Below are 23,821 nucleotides of genomic sequence, written 5' to 3'. Positions count from 1 at the left end.
TTAAAGGTGGGTTTCTTAAGTAGTGGGGTGTCCAAATGCTGAGGGAAAAACACCAGTGTGAAGGGATGTGTTAATGACGTGAGTGAGTGCTGGTACAACTGCAGGAGAAATGGCTTGAAGGAGATGAGACGGAATAGGATCAAGCGGACAAGTAGTAGGTTGATTAGAATGGATGAGTTTGGAGATTTCTGCCTCAGAGAGTGAAGAGAAGGATGTGAACAAGTGTATGTTTGCTGATAAGATGTGCTTGACAGATTGTGGGGTGGAAAATTGTGCACTGATGGTTTTTAATTTTATTAATGAAGAATGTGGCAAAGTCGTCAGCTGTTAGAGTTGATGAAGGAGGGGGAGGAGGAGGACAAAGGAGCGAGGAAAATGTTTTAAAGAGCATGCGAGAGTTAGACAAATTGTTAATTTTGTTAATTGTTAATTGTTATTTCAGGCTTGTTTATGATATAAGTATCTCAATATGCATAAAATGCTTTTCCCCCCTAGCCATTGTTGGTATTTGGTTTACACAATAAACAGTATCAGGCATTTATATCAGCATAAACTCATGTGGCTTCTCTCTGGGTCACTGGAAAGAAAGACTTAGAACATGATTTAACACATTCAATATATAGATTTTATTAATATCGGCACAATCATTTTTATTGCTTTTCTTCAAAAACACATTGTATCAGCAAAATCCAATATCAATGGAACTCTGCTTCGTGTGTATTAATACATGACTACTTAAACCAATTCTAATGTAAATATTGAACTGGTCTCGACTACTTAAACTTGCAGTTCCCCTGTTTTGCAGTAGAATGTGGACAGTGGACAGGACTTGTTCGTGGACAGTGCTTTTATTCATTCAGTGCTGACCACACATTACGGCACATATTTTCAGCCCTATTTTTTCATTTCACATATACACTTCATTTTGTAAGAGCAGTGGGCGTCATTTAGCAGCCCATATATTGTAATGTGCCCACAGTCCTCTCCTTCCTCTCCTTCCTTTTCCAGACCATGTTTGGTCCAGTCATCCGGCTGCCCAGGGCTCCATTGTCTGTGAAATTGAAATTAAAAATTTGTTAAACTGTTAAATTATAGTTCAGCATAAGCAATATCCAAAACTGATTGACCAGAATTAGCCATTTTGACAAATATCCTCATCATTTGCAGAGGACATCTCCTTCCATCTGGCCATTAAAATCTACAAAATAACATGTAATATAGCTAATACCTAGTATTCAGTGATTTATTGAATTATAGGCTGGGAATAAAGAGTGCAAGCTTGTATGAAAACGATAAATGATCAAAAATGATGTCTGCACAATTTGGTATGTTTCATTGCGTCATGACAATTGAAACAATTCAAACATAGAACTAGTACATAAGTTTTACACTCCAGGCCCTACTTCACATCACGCATACAAAATATTCAATAAATGTTTAAAAAAAAAAGTTTAAATAAAGTGCAATTTTCCTAGGGTGGACATCACTTTTGGCTACTATTGCATGAGTTGGGGTATAGGTCAGTGTCTGTGGTAACACACTAAACTGTCCACAAATAGAAAAGGTTGTAGCGCCAAACACTCGTCCAAAAAAATAAGTAGGTAAATAACATAAGGAGCGTAGATCCAAAATACAATAAAATACAATAATAACAAATAATAAAATACAATAATACAAAGATGAATGAGATCCGCACTCGTCCAGATTCAGCCAAAGAGGCTTGTTTCATTTTTTGCTCAGAGGTCACAAAAACTGTAAAAAAAGGTGCACATTTGCTGGTTGCCAGTTTTTTTTTTTTTTTTTTTCTAGGCTTGATTGTGTTTATGGAGTGCAGTCTAACATGTGTTAATGCTTCATTTAAAAAAAAAAAAAAAGCATTATTTTTCACATAATTTACCACTCTGTCCTTTCTCCGATGAACGCTCTGATGATTTCATGGTTTTATGAAGCCCCTCCCTCAGAAATACGCAATGGGTTCAGATTGGTTAACTGGCCCAGTGTGTTGTGATTGGCTAAACCGTCTAGTGCAGTTCAGAAACGTCACACCCCTCACCTCAGAATGCGCTCCGGTTGTACTGTAAACAATGGCATCATCAATATTGCTTATCAATTTGAGCCCGATTGAGACCCAGAGAATATTAGTGAAGAGGATTGCGCAGAACTTGTGCAAGCACGGCTCTTACAGGACGTTTCTGAATGGTATGTTTTTTGTTCGTTGTTGTCTCATACTTTTAGATACGCTGTTATTTGTAAATGCTACTGCTTATGTTAGCTTTTAATATACAGTTTTATCCTGATTAAAGCTATAATACAGCAGAATACATGATTGTGTTGTAGCATTTTTGTAAAGTAATTGTATAATTTGTGACAGTAAGAAGTGTTTGGCAGCAAGTATTGGCAACCGCGAGCATGGCCTCATGCCCTTTGTTGCATGTTCCTGTGGGCGGGGTTTATGTAAATGTCAGGGTTTGTGATGTCACCAAGCCGGGAATTAGCTCATTGTAGTCCCTACCAGCCGTAACTGTAGGCATTAAACTGCCATAATTTTAAACGATCTATCTCCATTTGCATTGAACTTTCAGAGTTGTAACTTTGCAGATATTGTTTATGCTCAAACAGCAACGTTACATTACACACTAACCAAGGTGTTTAACCTAAGTTAAAAAAGTTAAATCACAATCAACCACCCCTTTAAATTTAAGTTATAAATTAAGATATATATTCTATATATATATTGGGGGCAGTTGGACATAGTAGTGTATTAGAGGTAAAAAATGATAAAAATACTGTTCAGTTTCTCGCACAAACCGATCATTTCGTGTCTTAGGACGTCAATGTATCGTCACGAGCCGCAGGGTTTCATTTGGATTTGTCTGTGCATGTTTTTTTTACTCTCAAAGTTTGTGTGCCCATTGACTTGCATTATAGGACTGACAGACTGCAACGATTTGAGTTAAAAATCTTCATTTGTGTTTTACTGAAGAAACAAAGTCACCTACATCTTGGATGCCCTGGGGGTAAGCAGATAAACATCACATTTTCATTTTTGGGTGAACTATCCCTTTAAGTTAGAATCCACTCGCTGCTCAAAACGCATGAGTTCTTGTGCAGTACTGAAATTTGCGTGCTCACGAATCCTCTCATTATAACAAACAAAGTGTAGACATTATGAAAGATTCATTCTGCATGTATTCATATGTCATAACGGAGCTTTGTGAGATTACGATGAACTGAGATGTCAGATGTCAGATGCCACCTTATTTTTCCCATAAGAGTGAGTGCGGCCATTAGTAAATTTTTAAATAAACTTTTGTGGGCTGGAACATATATTTCTGTGGGAGCGGATGGGTAAGGGACAGAATCCTGCGGGAGTAGGACTGAAAAATCCATCCCACGCAGGTCTCTACACTACACAAAGAACGCTTTGCTTATAAACACTACATTATCAGGCATTACAGGTAAGATGAAATGAAAATGCCATCAAAACTTTTTTGAAGACAGTCGATTCCCTTCAGTGATACATTCATACAAAAACTCCGGTGTTATATTTTTATTTTGAAACATGCAGCACTCATATGTGTTCAATGAAATCATTGCCTTTTGAAGTTTTATCCATAGCATTAATCCATATCACGATTTTTGTCTTTCCGTCCATAAATGTAAGACATCTTGAAATTATAATTAAGACTTTCTTATACCATTTAAGGTATTTAAAAAAATGTTAGGGTCTTTAAATTGATACAACTAAATTTAAGACTTTTTAAGGGCCCCTGGAAACCCTGTACCTCTGGAACCAAATATCCAGTTCTCTATATTCAACTTACGCTTTATTCATGGTGTAAGGAGTGTCATCCGCCCATCTCCATTGCCCTGTGTTCTGGTCCGTGAGACCAATCCAGTATGAATGTGGTTTAGCCATATTGGTAACAAATTGCTAGGAAGGGAGATAAAATAATAACTGAAAGACAGATTGGATTGGTGTGTGTGTGTGAGAGACAGAGAGAGAGAGAGAGAGAGAGAGAGTGTCTGTTTGTTATCCACGTACCCACTCCTTCTCAGAGGCATCTTCTATTTTTAAGAGTAACGCACCCTGCTCTTCGCAGTAATCTTTTGCTTTGGTCCAATTCATTGCTTCCTGCGAGAACAGGTAACAGCTGTTTCTGAACGGGATCCAATCGGGTTCAGTACAGCCTGATGTAAGCAAGTCTATGTTAGTGAGAGAAAGAAAGAGAGTGCAAAATGGTGCATTATTTTTACTCAGTCATGCAACACATTTAATCAAATCATCACAGTAAAAACAAAATCAAAAGAGACATAACTTATTAAACAATTCATTTAAATCAACAGAATTTTAATTTTGGTAAACCTCCCCTTTTCGCTGAGGTGGTTTCGTAAATTCTTATTTCACTGTACTGATGTTGTATGATTTTAAGTTTTTCAGTAATTTTTTTTCTATACACCCTCAGTAAAAGATTACAGAACAACTTTTTGTCTAAAAATGTAATTTATTGTTGTTCCCACACAGTGCTTCTCCTCATTTACTTTGACCACCTTCAAATACTGTAACTAAAGCTGTAATTCCTGTTGTACCTGGTGCAACTTCATTATGAACTTTCTTGGTAAAATAACAGTGGTTATTCTGCTGCATAACATCATTGAAACAGAAGCTGCATTATATTTGAGCACAATATTATACTTTGAATTTAGAGTTTACTCACTGGTAAATGACAGTTTATAAGAAAGTAATTGAATAGATGTTCTCGTTTCCCCCATGAAATGCCTCAGGTCCATCAGTGATCTTGAAATGTCCACTTTAGTTGAAGACAAGGCAAAAAATATAGTATATCAACACAATTACCTCTAATAAAAGATTTTTAAATGAAATATTTATTAACATTTATATTTTAGGTAATGTTTCTGTTTATTTTAATTAATATAATTCAAGGTCTTACTCAAAATAAGTTGTGTGTGTTGAATAGACTGTAGAGAAAAAAATGATTTTGAACTGTCCTCTGTCAGTTTATCCCTAAGAGCCGATACTGAAGAACTCAAACTGCTCATCAAACTCTTCACTTCAGTGTGTGACACATTCTGCTGGCGCTCTGCAGGACAAAACCGAGAGAAAGTTTCATCATTGAAACAGGTCCAAACCCTTAATTTGTTCATTTAAGGTTGAGGATTCAAAACTGAAAAGTACGTCCAGTGCTTACCCAGCTTTTGTAGGATTTCTTGTTTGGATGCAAGATCAGTCATCAAGGTCTCGATATTAGACAACTTCTTTTCTTGCAGTTCTTATGCATATAGAGTGAGAGGGACCAATTATTAAATGATCGGTGCTTTTTATGCACATATCATATCTTAGATTATTTTCAGTGTTAAAAGTCAAAGAGGAAAAGAATAGTTAACCATCATGTTCTGTTGAGATCAGCTTTTCTCATGGAGGACATTTGAAGATTGTTATGTTGAACTTTATGATGAATTTATGATCAAAAGATTGTAAAAGTACAAATAATTTTTTAGTTCAGTTAAATGATCTTGTTGTGATCTGTCAAAAAATAAAAAAGACAAAACACTAACCCCTAGTCGTTGGGTTACTTGCTCCAGATGTGTTCAGATATGAACTCAGGCTGAAAACTAAGGTCTGCAGCTCTGCAACCTTATTTTCTAGGGTACCACCTACCAAAAACAGTTGACGGTTAATTAGAAGTCCATTACCAAAACTGGGTATGATATTTTCATGGTATGATAATCGTCTCAGAAAATATCACGGTTTCACGGTTTATATTAAACAATAATTCTTATCAGTAACAATGACTCTTAAAAGTATAAGAACAAGTTATTTGAGTGAACAAATCCTTTATTGCAACAAACTTGAAACATGAAAGTATTGAAGTCTCCCTTCTGAAAAAATAAATACATTTAAAAACAATTAAAAATAAAGCTATAAGCCTTATGTATATCTATATCACACTTTAACATTTTAATTAATGTTTTAAAATGTTATCAAATGAGAATTTAACAACTCCTTTTATTTTTGGCAAAGTGCTGCACAACAGAGGTATACTAAGTTAAAACATGGACAAATATGATATTCCTTAAAAATAATGTTTAAATAAATTCATTATTATAAAGAATATTATTATTGTTGTTATTATGACTTTTAAGTACATTGTACAATGCTATTATATTCCTGTCATAACTTCAAGTTAAGTCAAACCTTTATTTTGACGGGTTGTAGAGGACCTTTGAGTTTTTTATATCCGAAGTATTCTCATACTGCAGATTTAAACTTTTTTTGGAGATTAGATACAATCTCTCTCTCTGCCATTTTCTCCGCTGTTCAGGCGTGTAAGCAGCCAAGTGAATGCAGACAGAGTGAAGCAGCCAGGCGAAAATAAGTTGTATATGCATGGGTGCATGCATTTTTTTCATTCATTTTTTTTTTTAAACTGTAGATATGCAAATGTTTACGGTATGATAACCGTGCACGTTCAAACTGCGATAGACCACCATACCAGTATATCGTTACAACCCTAGACGGTACAGAGCAAAGCTGTGTCTGCCTCCTCTGAGGGCAGAGCTTGCAGGTTCACCACCTGATCCCTGAAGGGAGTGATAGGAACCTTGTGCATGTAGTTGGACTGAGGTCTCAAAGTTACATGGGAGTCAGCTGGCCCAAACTCTAGGCACGATTCATCGACCAAAAATGCCTGCAGGTTCCCAACCCTTGATAGAAGCCAAAGCAACCAGGAGCTACGTTTTCACTGACAAAAACTTCAGCTCAACTGATTGCAAGGGCTCAAATGGGACCTGCTGAAGTGCTCAAAGCACCAGACTCAGGTCCCAAGAGGTATGGAGGGAGTTCAAGGAACCTTCTCGCCCCCTAAGGAACCTGACGACCAGGTTGTGCTTCCCTGCTGTCTTACCATCCATGGGGTCATGGTGTGCAGATATCACAGCAATGTATACTTTAAGGGTGGAGGGAGGCAGCCTTCGCTCCAGCCCCTGCTGCAGAAAAGAAAGCAAAGCCCTGATCGAGCATCTCCGGAGGTCCTCTCGGTGAGAGGAACACCTCTCGATGAACAGGTTCCACTTCAAGGCGTAAAATTGTCTCGTGTCTCGGTGCTCGTGCCGAAGTGGTGGTGTCCACTACCTGTTGGGATAGGTCACCTAGAACCTCCATGTCCCATCCAGGGACCAGACACGGAGTTTCCAGGGGTCTGGACCCGGGTGCCATAGGGTGCCCCATCTCTGTCTTGTCCTCCCTAACTTTGCACAGAGTCTGTGCAAGGAGGCTCACTGGGGGGAACACATACTTGTGCAGCCCCTGGGGCCAGCTGTATGCCAGAGCATCTGTCCCGAGTGTTCCCTCGGTCAAGGAATAAAACAGCTGGCAGTGAGAGGTTTTTGGAGAGGCAAACAGGTCTACCTGAGTGGCTCCGAAACGTCTCCAGATCAGCTGGACCGTCTGGGGATGGAGTCTGTATTCTCCCATTCTCTTTCCTCTTACCTTTACTTTTGTTGCCAGGTTTGGAGGGAGCCCGGACGGGCAGACCTAGACATTGCGGCAGGCGGTCAGGTGGCAGCAGCTGTTCGCCGGGCCAGGATGTGTCTGATTGCCTCTGTCTGCTTCTGTGCAGCTGAGGACTGCTGGGCAAAGCTCTCGAAGAGGGCGGTCTGGGACATGGGGGAATTTAAAAACTGAGTCTTTTCCCGCACAAGGTGGAAGTGGTATTTGGACACAATTGATTTGCAACTGACCGCTCCACCGACTGGACCTCCGTGTACCTCCTGGCTGCCCCGCCATCAAGAGTGGTGAGGGAGGAAAAGCTACCAGATTGGTTTCGGGCAGTAAAAGGTGCTGTCCACAAGCTGGTAAGCTCTTCATGCACTTCCGGGAAGAAAGGCACCTGGGTGGGGCGAACGCGAGCCACCCCGAGAAACCAATCGTCCAGCCTCGAAGGTTCGGGACAAATTGGAGGTCTTCACTCGAGCCCGACCTTCTCGGCCGTCCAGACAAGCATAGCCGTCATTTCAGGGTCCGATTCAGGCATTGCTACCATCTCAGAAGGAGGCAGTGCAGCCGAATCTTCTTCCCCAGAGAGCTCAGGCTCGCCCTCCGATGCAGCGATCGACATCCAATCAGCGGGGGAGCCCTGAAGGATACGGCTGGTACTCTTCGAGAAGGTCTAGCACGTTCCTTGGGCTTCTCCACTGGCTGCGGAGCGCAGGTGGGGCGAGGGTCCCTGGGAGGTTAGTTCCTCAGAGGGGAAGCCCTCACTGTCACCCTAAAGGCCTTTCCAGACTGAGCGCAAAAAAGCGAAACAATTATCGGACACGATGACGCGCTGGAATAAAACAATAGATTTCTATGGATGCTTCCACATAGACCGTGAACATTCGCGCACCGAAAATGCAAATGTTTTTTTTCAACCACTCCGACAAATCTTTTCAGTTTCGCAAAAGTGAAAACACGGGCCGTCCAATAAGATTTGAGCTAGGATCACGTGACCAGAGCAGCTGCTGTTGCACAAAAGGCCTAGAATGGTGGCGCTGTTTCAAAAAGCAGTGTGAACAAACACAGAAGAAGAGTGTCCCGGATAAGAGAAGGGAGTGGATGCTGAGTTCTTGTTATCGTTGGTATTTGAGAACAGATTTATTCTCACATGTTCTTTATACAGAATAACATTTCTAATAATTCTCCACTGAATCATGTGATCTGCAGAGCACTGTTCGTTTTCTTCGACATGCACAAGGTTATGAGTCAGAGCACGTTCACTCTCTAGTCTAGATCTTCCGTATCAAAAATCGAGTGAAACATTTTTCTACACATGAAATATTAAAGCAAATAGACATATTATGACTATATATTTTCTGTATGTGTTTAGTATGCAGCTCATGGTATTTTTTATAGCAATAAATGATGTTTATGACAAATATTAGCAGTGTAGTGTTATTAAACATATAAGAGTGCATGTGTCTGCTTATTATAGAATCAAAATCAACTATAGATCACAATCGGAAGTTATTACAAGTACTCGATGATGAAAATGGGTAAGTAAATACATTAATAAATACATACATTTTCAAGTGTAGCTGTACTTCTGTTCTAATTATGTTTTAGGATGTAGCCTATTCTTGTAAGCATTATAGATAGTTTGTGTTTATGGTGTAGAACCAAACTTTGTTCATCTTAATTTATGTGTTAAATCCATATACGAGATACATATCTGAGGAAAAATGCATTGTTGGTCGTCGCCACCTAGCGTGCAGGTGTGAATTAGCAGAAGGCAAACAATCGTTTCGCGCTCAGTGTGAAAGCACCATTCGTCTGTGATTCGCCTCGCTTTTTCACATCGCGCTCAGTGTGGATAGGTCTTAAAACCACCCAGGCAATTGCCTGAAATAGTCCTCCCCCGGCTTTTGCCAGGAAGAGTAGGCCCTACTAGACCTAGGCACAGGCACTGGAACTTCACCCCTCGGAGGTAATGGAGTCTGGTCCACAACTCCGAGATGGAACATGACTCATCCACGAAGGCCACCTCAGCATGCTTGATACCCAGACATGTGAGGCAGCAATTGTGACCATTGCCTGGCGCCAGGTAACGACCGCATCCAGAAACGCACGGGTGGAATGACATCTTTAAAAAGACACAGTGTTGTCTGCACAAAGACACGTGTAATGCTCTTTTAGGAAGTACTCTTTTAGTCGTGCTGAAGTGCACAGGGCAGATGTCCGCACAACACTACAGGTGGTAGTGCAGCCTGTAGTGTGCACCCACTCAACGAAGGATCCAACCTTCGGTAAATGGCATTCAGTGCAAAGCTATATCGCCCACTTCTCAGGTGTTCGAACGCCGTCGGCTGTTGCAGGTGCAATAGCAGGATTCGATAAGTCTTCCACATTTCAGTGAAAAGAGTTTTGAAAAGGAGTTTTCCCCAAAGTGACTAAATAGTCATAATGTCTCATTCCCTACGTTGAGTAACCTGAGAACAAAATAAAATTTTCTTTTTTTTTTATAATTAATTAAACAGTTTTATAATAACAAAATACATGTAGTAATTTTTATTATTTTAAAAATTAATTGGTGACACACACAGGACTACTATGAAAAATGGTGGAAAAAACTTGCACCAAATATAAATATAAAAGTTTATTTTATACATTTCATACATTATAATCTAAATGTTTGGCGCAGCCGAACCAGATGCTATAGAGAGCAGCGTTTAGATGAATATGTTAATATATGCTGCACACATAACAAAATAAACAAAACAAAAATGACAGCGGTGAGTAAGAAGCAGAAAGCATTATTATGATTGCATTCTGATGGGTTTTGGCCCTATAAGGTATTTTAAGAGAGATTATGTTGCGAATAAAATAATTTTTCAAAAAATAAAATTTCTTATCACTTACCTTTATTTTGTTCCATATCCATATGACTTACATAAGGAAATGTTAGGCAGAATGATGTCATTCCATTACATTTTCATACAGTTAATTAAATGGTGAATGAGTTGTCATCACCTTTTCTGTGTCAAAAATATTTATTTGTATTGTAAAAAATAATTGTATAAAAATTGTAATTACGTAATATTAAAATAAGTGATTACATTTTTATTTATTTGTTTGAATATGTATTGCAAAAGCTGAATAATCAGACTAAGTCTAATGATTAATCTTTGAAATAATCATCGATTAGTTGATTAATCGCTTTAATAATTGTTAGATTAATCAATTATCAATATATCTTTTGTTGCAGCCCTAGTCCATACCTCAGCTAAATTAAAGCAGTCTAGCTGCAGTACACTAAAGATTGTGTTGTTTAATCCACTCACAGATGACAGAAGTCATGACCATGAAAATAATCATGCAGACTGTTCCTAGAAGCACAAGTATCCCAGTTTGTCTGCTACACGGACGACCTGCAGAAAAAAAGAAAAAGAAAAACCATATGCTTGATTAATTTATATTGTTTATTTCATCCCCACCCAAGTTTAATACTTGAGACTTATATACTTTATAGAGTATACAGCAATATTACAAGCACTGTGTATAAGCAATAGTACTGATACATGTATCAGCACAAAACATTACTTTTTTTTTTTTTGCTAAATGGCATTCTCAATTCCAAATATAAAAGATGATTTTGTAGAGATAATTTAAAAAAAAAAAGTTTCAAGACATTTAAATAAATGTAATTGCAGGACTTAATGAAACATTTTCCATTTCACCTGAACTGTAAAAGTCAAATTAGTTCAATGCTTTAAGATTTAAGTTAGTTTCTTTATTTCCCAAACTGTTTCTTTTTTATATCAAATAGAATCTAATTTTGTAAATCTTGCAAACCTCTCTGAAATGATTTCTTTGGTTCACATTCCATCTCCATCCTAATGTATTCTTCTGAGCAATCCATTCCCATTTTCTGAGACCATAAAATGGAAGTAAAATTAGCTTGATTAATAGCTCGAATAATAACTTGATTCTCATAATGAAAAATCAAAACAACACCTCCCTTATATTATAATCCTTTATCCAATCATGTTCCTTAAATTAAAAAGGCACATTCACTTCCACATTCTGAAGAACTGATATTTATGGAATGGGTTCTAGGTATTCGGTTAATGAGACACAGATAGGAAAATGTCCAAAAAAAAAATGCCTAATGTAAATTTTTTTCATGAGAGGTATCATGATGGTTGTGTGATGTCTACTTTACATCATGTATTAGCTAAAGAATATCCCTAAATTATTACACGGCACTCTGGAATACTTGATTCTGATTGGTCAGTCGCAGCATTCCAATGTGTGTTATTCCCCGATAACAGCCGTCGTAATTAGCAACGCAGAATAACACACTGCTGATCCGGGTATTTAAAGCCAGCTCTTTAAAGTCTCTCATATCTCACTGCCACACTCTCCCTAGTCTCATTCAAACGCAACTGCTATAATCTTGCATCTTAGTTATCGACTGTATTTACTGTAAAATGAAACTGGAGGACATCAAAATTAATAGTAGACCAGCGGTAATATTATTGAGATGTTCGTCTTGTTGCCAGAATGATTGTTGTACACTCTCATGGATTGTCACTGTGACCTTTGGCTTGCTTAGTTGGGGGCACTTCATTTCTGGCAATATTATCGGCGTGATTGCACAGACACTGTTGGATGAGAACTGAGCTGGACGATGGCATCAATGAATCAATGATGAACTGACTTTAACTGAGAAATTGACTGTTTAGGCTACTAGGCTGAACGCTATAGACAAAAGCGGAAGCTTTGTGTTTAAAGAGCTAATAATAAAAAATAACAACCCATTCTCACTTCCAAGGCAAAAACTGAAGCATGAGTGACGCCAAAAGTGCCCCTAGGCGTCAGACAAAATAGGAGCTCCATTGCTTTGAATTGCTTGCCTTATGCGTCAGGTCAAGACGCTTATGGATAATGACAACACGTTCTCCTCCGTTGTTTGTCTTAGTTTGATGGTTTGCATGCATTTGTAAAAAAATAGAAATAATTTTATAGAAATTTACACTTTATTGGAGCACCTAACCCCACCCTTACCCTAAACCTACCCACTTCTGAACAATATAAAACACGTAAGAAAATATAAGTGCAGTCACAGGTATTTATTGCAAAAATGACAAGCAGTATAAAAGCATTGCAAACAAGTCGTGTTGCATTCCAAGTCTTCTGAAGCCATACGAAGTCTTTATGAGAAGAAGAGAGCAAAACATAAGGTTTTAATCGCTGAAAATGATCCCGCTCTGTTAACGTGCTCGCATCTCATTCAAAAGCATAGTCCCGTCCCGCAGCATGACGCAATTGCTCACGAGACACACAAGAGCCAATAGCCTGTCAGAACAGCATAACGCACTCGGTCACGAGATAGACAAGAGCCAATAGCATTTCACAACCAAGGCTGACGTAAAGCTTCTTCTGGCGGCATTTTTTGAATTCGCGCACAGACTGCAGCATGCTGGGTGAGTTTAATGGCGGATAGAGACGGCGATCGCGTCTATTACTCTCACAAATCAATCGTTTTGCCTCGGAAGACTTGGAATATTAATATTTTTAAGTAAATTATGACGGTAGTTGTATCTGCCTGTTATATCTTGTGTTTTATTGACAAATGGTAGGTTTAGGGGCAGGGGTTGGGTTATGTTCTCATAAATGTGTAAATAATGTAATATAAATAAAACTGTTGTGGCTGTTTACATTGAAAAATCACACCCCAACATATATGCAATAATGGCAATATTATTACCCAATATATAATTTAATTATGACGATAAAATTCCCAGTATGGCGTCGGCATTTGACGCTAAGGGTTTCCTATTTAAAACAATGGAGGACCCTGCAAGTCGAAAAATGACGCTAAAGGGTACCTTGAGCGTCAAAAAGCGATGCTCAAGGTACCCATATTGAAGCTTGGTCCTGACCAAGCTTCAATATGTGACGAGTTGGGAGTGAGAACTGGTTGAAAATAAATTAAAAAAACATTTCAATGCAAATCAATATTTCACATCTAATTATTTACTAATGTGGCAAGTAGCCATGTAATAAGCGTAGAATAAACTCTGACAGGCTGATCGAGGGTTTATTCTGCAGTAACAACCAGCTGGATGTACTTTATTCCTTACTTACAAAAAACATTTCACCTCCCAAAAATGTGCTCTATTCCATGGATCTAGTTTGTCATGTAACGTAGATTTTTTAAATATCTGTCCTGTGTGTTCACTTCCTTTTTTTTTACATTTGTGACGATTGTAGGGTGCTTTCCTTTTTACCATTTGAAATATCACTTCTAGTGAAAGTCTAATTGCTGAATTAACAAAATACCGCAGTTGTGCTGATCTTGGACTTTTTTTGAACATTTCAAAATATATTGAACAAAGGAAGTGAGAGTTTTGATCATATGATCTAACCGTTTTGGCTATACTTAAATATGATGTCTGCCCTGAAAAATCCTGTATCTTTCTTTTAGTACTTCGGCATGAAAAGACCAGTGGCCAGACGTCTTTTATAGCTTAAACATGCTGATAAGCTGATGTCAACCAAATGCATAATATTTGCAGCTGCATATGAGATGCCATTAAAAGTTATAAGAATGTTGCAAGATAAATAAAAGTAGAGCTCTATTGACAGTATTTTTGAAATGACGACAATTACAACAAAAGTAATTTACCTCATCCTGAGTTGAAAACTAATTTAGACATGCGATAAACATTCAAATACACACTTTAGCCAAAAGACTAACCTATAAGTTTTCACATGATTAAATTATTCATAGGAAGACAGTATGTTACTTTATTACCGTAGTTTATTCTTGTTGAGTGTTGAATTTTTAAAACAGAGCGAGAAGGGTTAATTTGGTAGGGTGAGATACGAATTGTCATATTACAGGATTTCTGTGGGTCCTTAAGTCTTAAATTTGGGTTGTCAAATTTAAGGCCATAAAATATCTTATAGTAGCTACACCAGAAAATCTTAAATTATGAGACAGAAAACAGTCATTGCAATACAGAAATGTGACTATGAAACTTCACAGGTTGGTGAGGTACAAACGCACGAGGACGAAGGAGATCAACAAAGAGTTATTTTAATTAGAAAATCCAGCAGACAGGCAAGTAAACCAACTGAACACAGACGTAGAATTGACGAAGATAAAGGGAGAACTAAGGGCTTATAAGCAGGGACCAAACAAAGGGAACTAATGGGATAATTAACAAGACACCAGGTGAACAGAATGACTAATTAAAGAGACTGGGGAAAACAACAGACATGTGACAGAAGGTTTATATAATAATATGTTGTAAGAGGGCATATTTTATGTCTCACATTTTTGAAAGAGCAGCTGGAAATAGTAAAGCACGGACATTTCAAAATAAGAGTCCCAGTGTATTTCATGCTCGTTTATGATGAAAATGTGCATAAAATGCTTTCTTCACCTAGCCATTGGTATTTGGGTTACACAGTAAACAGTCTCTGGCATTTAAATCAGCATAAACTCGTGTGGCTTCTCTCTGGGTCACTGGAAAGAAAGACTAAGAACATGATTTAACATTCAATTTATAGATTTTATTAGTATCGGCACTTAATCATTTTTATTGCTTTTCTTCAAAAACACATTATTGTATCAGCACAATCCAATATCAACAGCTTTGCTTTGCATGTATTAATATATGAGAGTATAAACCAATTATAATAATATGTAAACAAATATTGAACAAAACAGTCTTGAGTATTTAAGCGTGCAGTTCCCGGTTTGCAGTACAATGAGCCACAGCCTGATTAATTAAGTAAAAGATTGTATGGGTTTGTGATTGTATGGGTTTGTTCTGTAACGGCATGCTGTATTAATTTCTTAAAAACTCTTAAAGTCTGATTTAAAAAATAATAATAATTGCACCCAAAGATTACACAATTTCGACATAATTCTCCCCCACCACACACAAAAAATGTAATAAACTCCTATTCCAAAACTTACTTAGATTTTAGAATTTCATTCATTCAGTGCTGACCACACTTGATGGCACATATTTTCAGTCCTATTTTTTCATTTCACATATGTACTTCATTTTGGAAGAGCAGTGGGCGTCATTTAACAGCCCATATATTGTAATGTGCCCACAGTCCTCTCCTTCCTCTCCCAGACCATGTTCTCTCCAGTCATCCGGCTGCCCAGTGCTCCATTGTCTGCAAAATTGAAATTGAAAATCTGTTACACTGTTCATTTAGTTCATGTATTATGTTAGTATATGCAACCCAATTCGACTTGGGTAGGGTGACCAGATTTCTCATGGTGGAATATGGGACGGGTGAGAAATTTATATGTACAAATTGGAAATACGATAGAGAATGATACAATTAAATTAACTCGTTTTTAAGATACAATAGTTTTATTTAACATGTATAATTTTATTTAACATCTTTTGTTGTTTGATTAACATTAATGACATATTCCACCTACACTAACTGTTAATCATAATTGTTCTCGTGTGACAGACACTCTATGATCACCCAGTCCTAAAGAAATTTTAGGAAAGATAAATTACTGGACAAAACATGACTTTTTCTTAATAAGTTGTTTGGTCATGAATGTGAGTTCTCATTAATCAGACTGTACTTAAAAAGGGAACCAAATATCCAGTTCTCTATATTCAACTTACGCTTTATTCATGGTGTAAGGAGTGTCATCCGCCCATCTCCACTGCCCTGTGTTCTGGTCCGTGAGGCCAATCCAGTGTTCTTGCGGTTTGGCTGTATTGGTGACAAATTGCTAGGAAGGGAGATAAAAGAATCACTGAAAGTCTGAATTGAAGGTTTTAAGGAAATGTGAGTGTGTGTGTGTGTGGGTGGGTGGGTGTTACGCACCCACTCCCTCTCAGATGCATCTTCTATTTTTAGGAGTAATGCACCCTTCTCTTCGCAGTAATCCTTTGCTTTGGTCCAATTCATTGTATCACTAGAGAACAGGTAACAGCTGTTGCTGAACAGGATCCAACCAGATTCAGTACAGCCTGGTGAAAGTAAGTCTGTAAGAGAGAGCGAATGCATTATGGTGTAGCACAAAAGACATACATTATTGCAACACATTTAATCAAAGCATCAGTGTATAAAAAGGAGACACGACTAACTGAACAATTAATTGAAATCAACCGAATTTTTCATTTTGGTGAACCTCCCTTATTTGGACAGGATTAGTTTTCTCTGCGAGAAGGTTTTGTAAATTCTTATTTCACTCTAGACTCCAAAAGGGTGCTTTTGCAGTGATGCCATAGAAGAACTATTTTTGGTTGCCAAAAGAACCTTTCAGTGAACAGTTCCTATTCAGTTCAATTCTAGTTTATTTGTATAGTGCTTTTCACAATGCAAATCCATGCAAAGCAGCTTTACAGAAAATTAAAGTTCCTAGAAGAACCATTTTGAAGAACATTTTAAAAATCTAAAGAACCTTTTTGAGTATAAAGAACCTTTTCTGCATTTGAAAGCATGGATATTCAAGATTCTTCATAGAACCATTGGTGCCAATAAAGAACCTTTATTTTTAAGAGTGTACTGATTTTCAGAGCTGGGTAAATTACTTACAAATTGTAGTCTGTTACTGATTTCAAATTACATGACACAAATTGTAGTTAGTAAAGTAATCCATACATTACATATTTTAGATAAAATAATGATACTTTTTGATTACTTTTAGATTCCTTTTACATTTTATCACATTGATTTAAATAGGAAAATCTTGTACCATACTGACATAAAAATGCAAAGAAAAATTATATTCCATTCGTTGTTATTGACAACATAAAGTGCATTAAACAGTTTGCATCACCCTGTTTTAATGCACATTTTGAAGCACATGTATGAAAATTATTATATTCAGTAGCTTATCCTAGTTTTCTATAGGCTATTTAGCGCCAGTTTACCAGGAAGTGACGATTTTGTTCTCTTTGACTCGTTGGAGGGAAACGTTGCTTGTTCGCAAATGTTTTATGCGATTTTCCAATTTTGCACATAAGTTAAACTCGCATCTTTGGATGGAAACCCGGCTAATACTGTCATTTGGCCATTAGCCAATGTCAGACAACTGTGAACATGCATATGCGATACTTAACTATTCAAATATTTATTTTAAAATCTCAGGTGTACTTGAAGTAAATATATTATGCAAAAGGGGTTTGGCTGAAAAAGTCTGGGAATCCATACATTACATGTAAATAAGAAACAATGTGGAAATTGTGCATTTTGATGTGTTTGAAAGACAAAAGCCTTCCAAAGACAAAGTGACACATGGTTAAACAACCCACTGAGTGATAATTCAAATAAAAACGTGTGTTTTCATCAGTAGTTGATGCAACGTTGAAAAACTGAAGTGATTTTTTTTTATAAATCCAGTGGTCAAAAGCTGTGTGGCCTCTAAATTTATGTGATTATAGCCACCTGACTGGTGACTGGACTTTGTGTGAATGTCCACAAAACTGGTAGACTTTCTGATTGTATATAGCTAAGGGTTAGGCAATTTTAGAAAGGAAAAAGAAGAATTATGGAGAATCAATAAATTATGAATAATTGAATTAATAATATGAATTACTGTGTGAATAATATGTAATCATTTTATCAATAAAAATGTAACTGTAGTCTGATTCAAAGTATTTTAAAATGTAGTTTAATATAATTAGAAGTACTTAATTTTTGGAGTCTGATTACGTAATCCAGATTACATGCAATCAGTTCCCCAGCTCTGCTGATTTTCTCTAGTTTTTCCACACAAAAGTAAAAATGCTGCATATATTTGAGCACAACTGAATTTATAGTTTACTCACTGGTAAATGATAGTTTGGAAGTAAGAGACTGAATTGATGATTTCACTTCCCACATTAAATGCTTCAGTTCCGTCAGTGATCTTGACATATCCACTTTAGTCGGAGACAAAAAAAAAAAAAAAAAATTGCATTATTACCTCTAATACTGTATAGGAAAGCACGATTCTATGAACAGAATGATTCAAAAATATTTTAAAGATTTTTTCAAAATGAAATATTGATTAGCGTTTATAATTTAGGTTGCCGTCTTACCCAAGATCCGTTGTGAGCGTGGAATAGACAAAATAGATGACCTTGAACTGTCCTCTGCCAGTTTATCCCTAAGACCCGATACTGTAGAACTCAAACTGCCCATCAAACTCTTGACTTCCGTGTGTGACACATCCTGCTGGTGCTCTGCAGGAGAAAAAAGAGTGTAAGTTTCATCGTTTGAGACAAGAAACAGCAACAATCCTTGCATTGTTTTATATTTAAAGATTCAATGCTGAAAAATATGTCCAGTGCTCACCCAGCTTTTGTAGGTTTTCTTCTTGTTTGGATGCGAGTGAACTCAGTGAGGAGTTCATCAGGGTCTCAAGATTAGACAACCTCTTTTCTTGCATTTCTTATGCATAGAGATTGAGAGAGAAAAATAATAGTAATAAGTAAATAGTCCTGTTGAGACTGCTGCCAGAATCAAAAACCTGAAGCATTCAAATGAGAACAGTTTGTCCATGCTGTGGATTAAAGGTAATAATTTTGTAAAGGTTCTTTTTTTTTTTTTTTTTTTTGCACGGACCGATCATTTCACTTCATAAGACCTCATGTCATTCGGAGCCATGGGTATTAATTTGGTCTTGCTTGCATATGCGGGTTTTTTTTTACTCGAAAAAAAACGGCAAACCACAGACGTGCAGTGTACGAGTCACCAAGTACAACAGTTTCACTTAAGAATCTTCTTTACTGTTCTACTGAGGAAAAAAAGTCACCTACATCTTTGATGTCCTGAGGGTGAGTAAATTAACAGCTAATTTTCATTTATGGGTGAACTATCCTTTTAAAAACACCAAGACAGATTTTTTTAGATGTAGCATTTTTCATGGAGAACATTCGAAAAGTGTTCGTTTTGAAACTTTAGCTGCTTTTCCACTGTATGCACACCTAAAGCTAATTTAAAGGGGTGCTCTACCAGCTTTTTATGAATTCTTGATAATGTTTATTCATTATGTTTGTTCATGTAACGTGTTAATGCTTCATTTATTTATTTATTTTTTAAGCCGCATTATTTTTCTCACATTTTACCTTTATTCTACACCGATTTTCCATTCTCGTAAAAACGGTCTGTTGACTTCCTGATTCCTCCCTGAGAAATTCACAATGGGCTCCGATTGGTTAGCTTGCCCATTGTGTTGTGATTCGCTAACCACCTAGTGCACGCTGTCCAGAAATGTTACGCCTCATACCATAGTGCTCCCGGTGTATTGTAAATAATGGCATCAATATTGCCTTATCAACTTGAGCCCGAGTCAGACCCAGATAATATTATTGAAGAGGACTGAGCAGAACCTGTGCAAGTACGACTTTTTTTTGTTTTTGTAGTTGTCTCATATTTTTAAGATACACTGGTATTTGTAAATGAGACTGCTGTTTAAGTTGTCTTTTGATATACAGTTTTAGCCGTACTAAAGTTTACTACTGTCCTCGAAGGGATTATTTGATGACAGACTACGGGTCCACAGTGATTGATAATACTGACTGTAGAGCATTGTTAGTTTTGTCTTTGAAGAACGAGAGTAGCCAAATATCTGTCGTCAGAACTACTTGCCCATTAAGAAGACTAACCTTTGCTTTACTACAGTGGCCAAATCAAACACAGAACCACATTTAGCGTGCCTGTAGCTAAACGAGCATGAAAGCTATACTTTATACTCTTCTCTAAAGAAGCCCAACATGGCCTCACCCCCTGTGTTGCGTGTTCCCGAAGGCAGGGTTTATGTAAATTTCAGGGTTTGTGATGTCATTAACCCATGCGGGAACAGAGCTCGGTAGATTACTTACAAATTGTAATCCGTTACTGATTCCAAATTACATCACAAAAATTGTAGTCATAACATAATCCATTACATTACACATTTTAGGTAATATAATCAGATTACTTTTGACCTAACTTGTTGATCACATAGATTTAAACAGGATAATCTTGTACCATAATGAGAAAATATATTCCTTTCATTGTAATTAACAATATGAAGTGCATTAAACATAATATTACATCAAGGTTTCCCAAACTGGGACTCGTAAAGGAACTGCAGGGGGTTTGTGAGTTTAATGAAAGGCAATAAACATAATTAATTGAAAGTTGAAATAAATCATTTTAAAATAACAATCAAAATAATTCACTTACTAAAAAAGAAGAAATATTTAATGTTTACCTGCACGCCATATGACCATTAACCAATGTCAGAGAGCCGTGAACATGCAAATGTGATACTTAATTATTAAAATATTTATTTTAAAATCTCAGGGGTACTTAAAGGGGTCATTGATTATGATTTCACTTTTTTAACTATAGTTAGTGTGTAATGTTGCTGTTTGAGCATAAACAACATCTGCAAAGTTACAATGCTCAAAGTTCAATGCAAAGGGAGATATTGTCTTTTACAGAATCGCTGATTAAACACCCCTTTAAAGTAAATATTAGGTGAAAGCGGTTCAGATGACAAAAAGTTTGAGAATGTCTGCAAATAAGAAATAATGAGAATTTGTGCATTTTAATGAGTTTGAAAGACAAAAGACTTTCAATAATACATGGTTAAATAACCTACTGAGTGATAATTCAAAGAAAAATTAATGTGTTCATCAGTAGTTGATGCAACACTTCTTAAACCTGAAATGATTTTTGTAAATCCAGTGGTCAAATGCTGTGTCTCCACCTGACTAATGACTAGTCTATGTGTGAATGTCTACAAAACTGGACTTTCTGAGTGTATATAAGCGGTAGACTATTTTAGAAAGGAAAATTTTAAAAATAAAAAAGAGGAATTAGAGAGAATCAATAAATGCTGAATAATTTATTGCTATTGTGTGAATCAATATCATGTAATTAATAAAAAAGTAACTGTAGTCTGATTACGAGTATTTTAAAATGTAATTTACTCTAATTACAAGTACTTGATTTTTGGAATCTGATTACGTAATCCAGATTACATGTCATCAGTTAATACCCAGCTCCGCCCAGGAAGTAGCTCGTTGTAGTCCAATATACCCTTCAATTGTGTCTTCTGCAAAATTGGAAAAAAACTGGAGCAGAAAATTAGCATGACGCGTTTTCATGTTTTCGCAATCAGTGAAGATCTTATTTACAAGTCCGGTTTGACACGTCCTGTTGAATCAGAATATAAAAAAATATATAAATCAAACTAAGATCCGAGTGTTTTATCAAACAAAAATCTCACTGGATTATTGCAATTAATGCCAAAATGAATGTTTGGAAATGTAAACTGATATTTCCTACTGACACACTACAGCAAAAGATAGAAATAACAGATTTAAAACTATTTTTTAGCTGGTTAAAAGACTAGTTTTCTCATCATTTTGGCCACCACTGCATATAAATCATCTTGATACTTCAGTGCAAAGAATTTATTAATTCATTTAAATGGTCTTGCAGTCTCTCACAAAATAAAACATCGTGGTTAAGGCAAAGAGAAGACACTAACCCCTGGTCATTGGGTTACTTGCTCCAGACGTGTTCAAATATGAACTCAAGTTGGACATTAAGTTCTGCAGCTCAGCAACCTTCTTTTCTAGGTAAAAAACAAAAATAATAGTTAACTAAAAGTACAATAGTAAAACTGATCTGTGATGATGAAGTTCTCACCTGTGAACTGAAAATCAGATTTGAGTGAGGTTAGATCAGAAGTATGGCTGTTCATCCAGCTCTCCAGCATTGAGAACTTTCGTTCTTGATGTGAATCTTTGAACCAAAATAAACATATTATAATTATTGGTTAGTACTGGATAGTTAATTGAGCAGTGTTTAGACTATTTTATAACATGAAATGTTATGTTAAAATGTTTAATTTACTCACAGATGACAAAAGTCATAACCATGAAAATAATCATGCAGGCTGTTTCTAGAAGCACAAGAATGCCAGTTTTTCTGCTGCAGGGACGACCTGCAGAAAACAAATACATACGCTTGATTCATTTATACTCCTATCTTTTATCATGCATGCAACACAATGTTACACCTTTACACAAATTAAGGCCTTAGCAATACTTCACCCAAAAATGAAAACTAGCTGACAATTTAGACACATCCAAGATGTAGATGAATTTATGATGTAGCATTCCATCACTTGCTCAGTGAATGGGTGCCGTCAGAATGACTCCAAACAGCTGATAAAAACATGACAATAATCCACACCACTCCAGTCCATCAGTTAACATCTTGTGAAGACAAAAGCTGCATGTTAGTAAGAAACAAATCCATAATTAGGATAATTTTAACTCCAAACCATTAATTCCAGCTAAAATACAAATCCATAATCAATAATAACACTTCCTCCACTGAAAAGCTTAAAGTTAAAACATCTTAATGATGGATTTGTTCTTACAAACACAGCTATTGGCTTCTCAAGACAATGGACTGGAGTGGTGTGGATTATTGTGCTGTTTTTATCAGCTGTTTGGACTCTCATTCTGACGGCACCCATTCACTGCAGAGCATTCATTGCTGAGACACTGATGCAATGCTACATTTCTCCAAATCTGTTCTGATGAAGGCAATTTGCAGTCATTTTTTTCTCGTTTTAATTATAAATTCACTTAATTTGCATGTTTCTCAGAAAACTAGACTTCTTGTATGTCATTTTGCTTCTCATTCGCACTGGGAAACAAGACCGAAGTAATGAGGAAGAACAACAGATGTATTGTATTGTCTTACATTTCATTATTTGGTCTTAAAAAGGGCTTAAAAGGTTTTACATTTACCTTCATAAAACCTACAGAAACATCATTTTAGATTTAATTTTGCAATGTTGCTTTAATTTAATTTAGATTTAATCCATTTAATGAAGCAGCATGTAAGCAATAATGCATGCATCAGCACAGAAAATGTTGAACCTTAATTAGCACGTGAATGTGATTAATAGTTGAAGCTCACTGGTTAAAAATCTGCGATGTTATATATATATATATATATAAATACATAAAACAAATACATAAATATTACAAACCTCTTTGAAATGATTTCTTTGGTTCCCATTCCATCTCCATTTTACTGTATTCTTCAGTGCAATTCATTTCCATTATCTGAGGCAGTAAAAAGGGAGCAAAATTAGCTGTCGCTTGTATTTAAAAATTGACTACACACCTCCTTTATATAGTTGTTGTGTTCTGTAAATACATTCACTTTCACATTCTGCAGTAGCCCCTCACTGCAGAACAAAAGATCCAGGGGGTGGGGATGGGTGGGTTTAGGGATCAGGGGGTGGAGACGGGTAGGTTTAGG

General features: G+C 36.7%; 2 protein-coding genes across 2 annotated transcripts; both read right to left on the bottom strand.

The window, feature by feature from the left end:
• Positions 1–618: 618 nt before the first annotated feature.
• LOC131541275 (asialoglycoprotein receptor 1-like) lies at positions 619–11,477 on the bottom strand. Its single transcript, XM_058776926.1, has 9 exons — positions 11,351–11,477; positions 10,840–10,926; positions 5,578–5,676; positions 5,211–5,291; positions 4,953–5,102; positions 4,719–4,811; positions 4,046–4,206; positions 3,825–3,934; positions 619–1,051 (listed from the first exon to the last, which is right to left on the bottom strand). Exons 1-9 carry the CDS (start codon positions 11,421–11,423, stop codon positions 895–897), a joined length of 1,011 nt encoding a protein of 336 aa, XP_058632909.1. The 5' UTR covers positions 11,424–11,477; the 3' UTR covers positions 619–894.
• Positions 11,478–15,067: 3,590 nt separating this feature from the next.
• Positions 15,068–23,734, bottom strand: LOC131540958 (asialoglycoprotein receptor 1-like). Its single transcript, XM_058776391.1, has 10 exons — positions 23,547–23,734; positions 22,398–22,484; positions 22,187–22,282; positions 22,026–22,112; positions 18,836–18,931; positions 18,580–18,723; positions 18,328–18,420; positions 16,379–16,539; positions 16,174–16,283; positions 15,068–15,700 (listed from the first exon to the last, which is right to left on the bottom strand). Exons 1-10 carry the CDS (start codon positions 23,617–23,619, stop codon positions 15,553–15,555), a joined length of 1,095 nt encoding a protein of 364 aa, XP_058632374.1. The 5' UTR covers positions 23,620–23,734; the 3' UTR covers positions 15,068–15,552.
• Between the last annotated feature and the right edge of the window lie 87 nt (positions 23,735–23,821).

Source organism: Onychostoma macrolepis, chromosome 05 (genome assembly GCF_012432095.1).
Source record: "Onychostoma macrolepis isolate SWU-2019 chromosome 05, ASM1243209v1, whole genome shotgun sequence".
NCBI classification, from domain to species: domain Eukaryota; kingdom Metazoa; phylum Chordata; class Actinopteri; order Cypriniformes; family Cyprinidae; genus Onychostoma; species Onychostoma macrolepis.
This window is presented reverse-complemented; position numbering and strand designations above follow the sequence as displayed.

Coding starts and splice junctions, on each gene's coding strand:
- LOC131541275 (XM_058776926.1), bottom strand. CDS start 11,423: ATGGGAATGGATTGCTCAGAAGAATACATTAGGATGGAGATGGAATGT. Junction 3,935..4,045: donor ATGCCTCTGAGAAGGAGTGG/GTACGTGGATAA, acceptor CTCCCTTCCTAG/CAATTTGTTACCAATATGGC. Junction 1,052..3,824: donor CCTTACACCATGAATAAAGC/GTAAGTTGAATA, acceptor TCAATTTCACAG/ACAATGGAGCCCTGGGCAGC.
- LOC131540958 (XM_058776391.1), bottom strand. CDS start 23,619: ATGGAAATGAATTGCACTGAAGAATACAGTAAAATGGAGATGGAATGG. Junction 22,485..23,546: donor AAAGAAATCATTTCAAAGAG/GTTTGTAATATT, acceptor TGTTTTCTGCAG/GTCGTCCCTGCAGCAGAAAA. Junction 22,283..22,397: donor GGTTATGACTTTTGTCATCT/GTGAGTAAATTA, acceptor TTTGGTTCAAAG/ATTCACATCAAGAACGAAAG.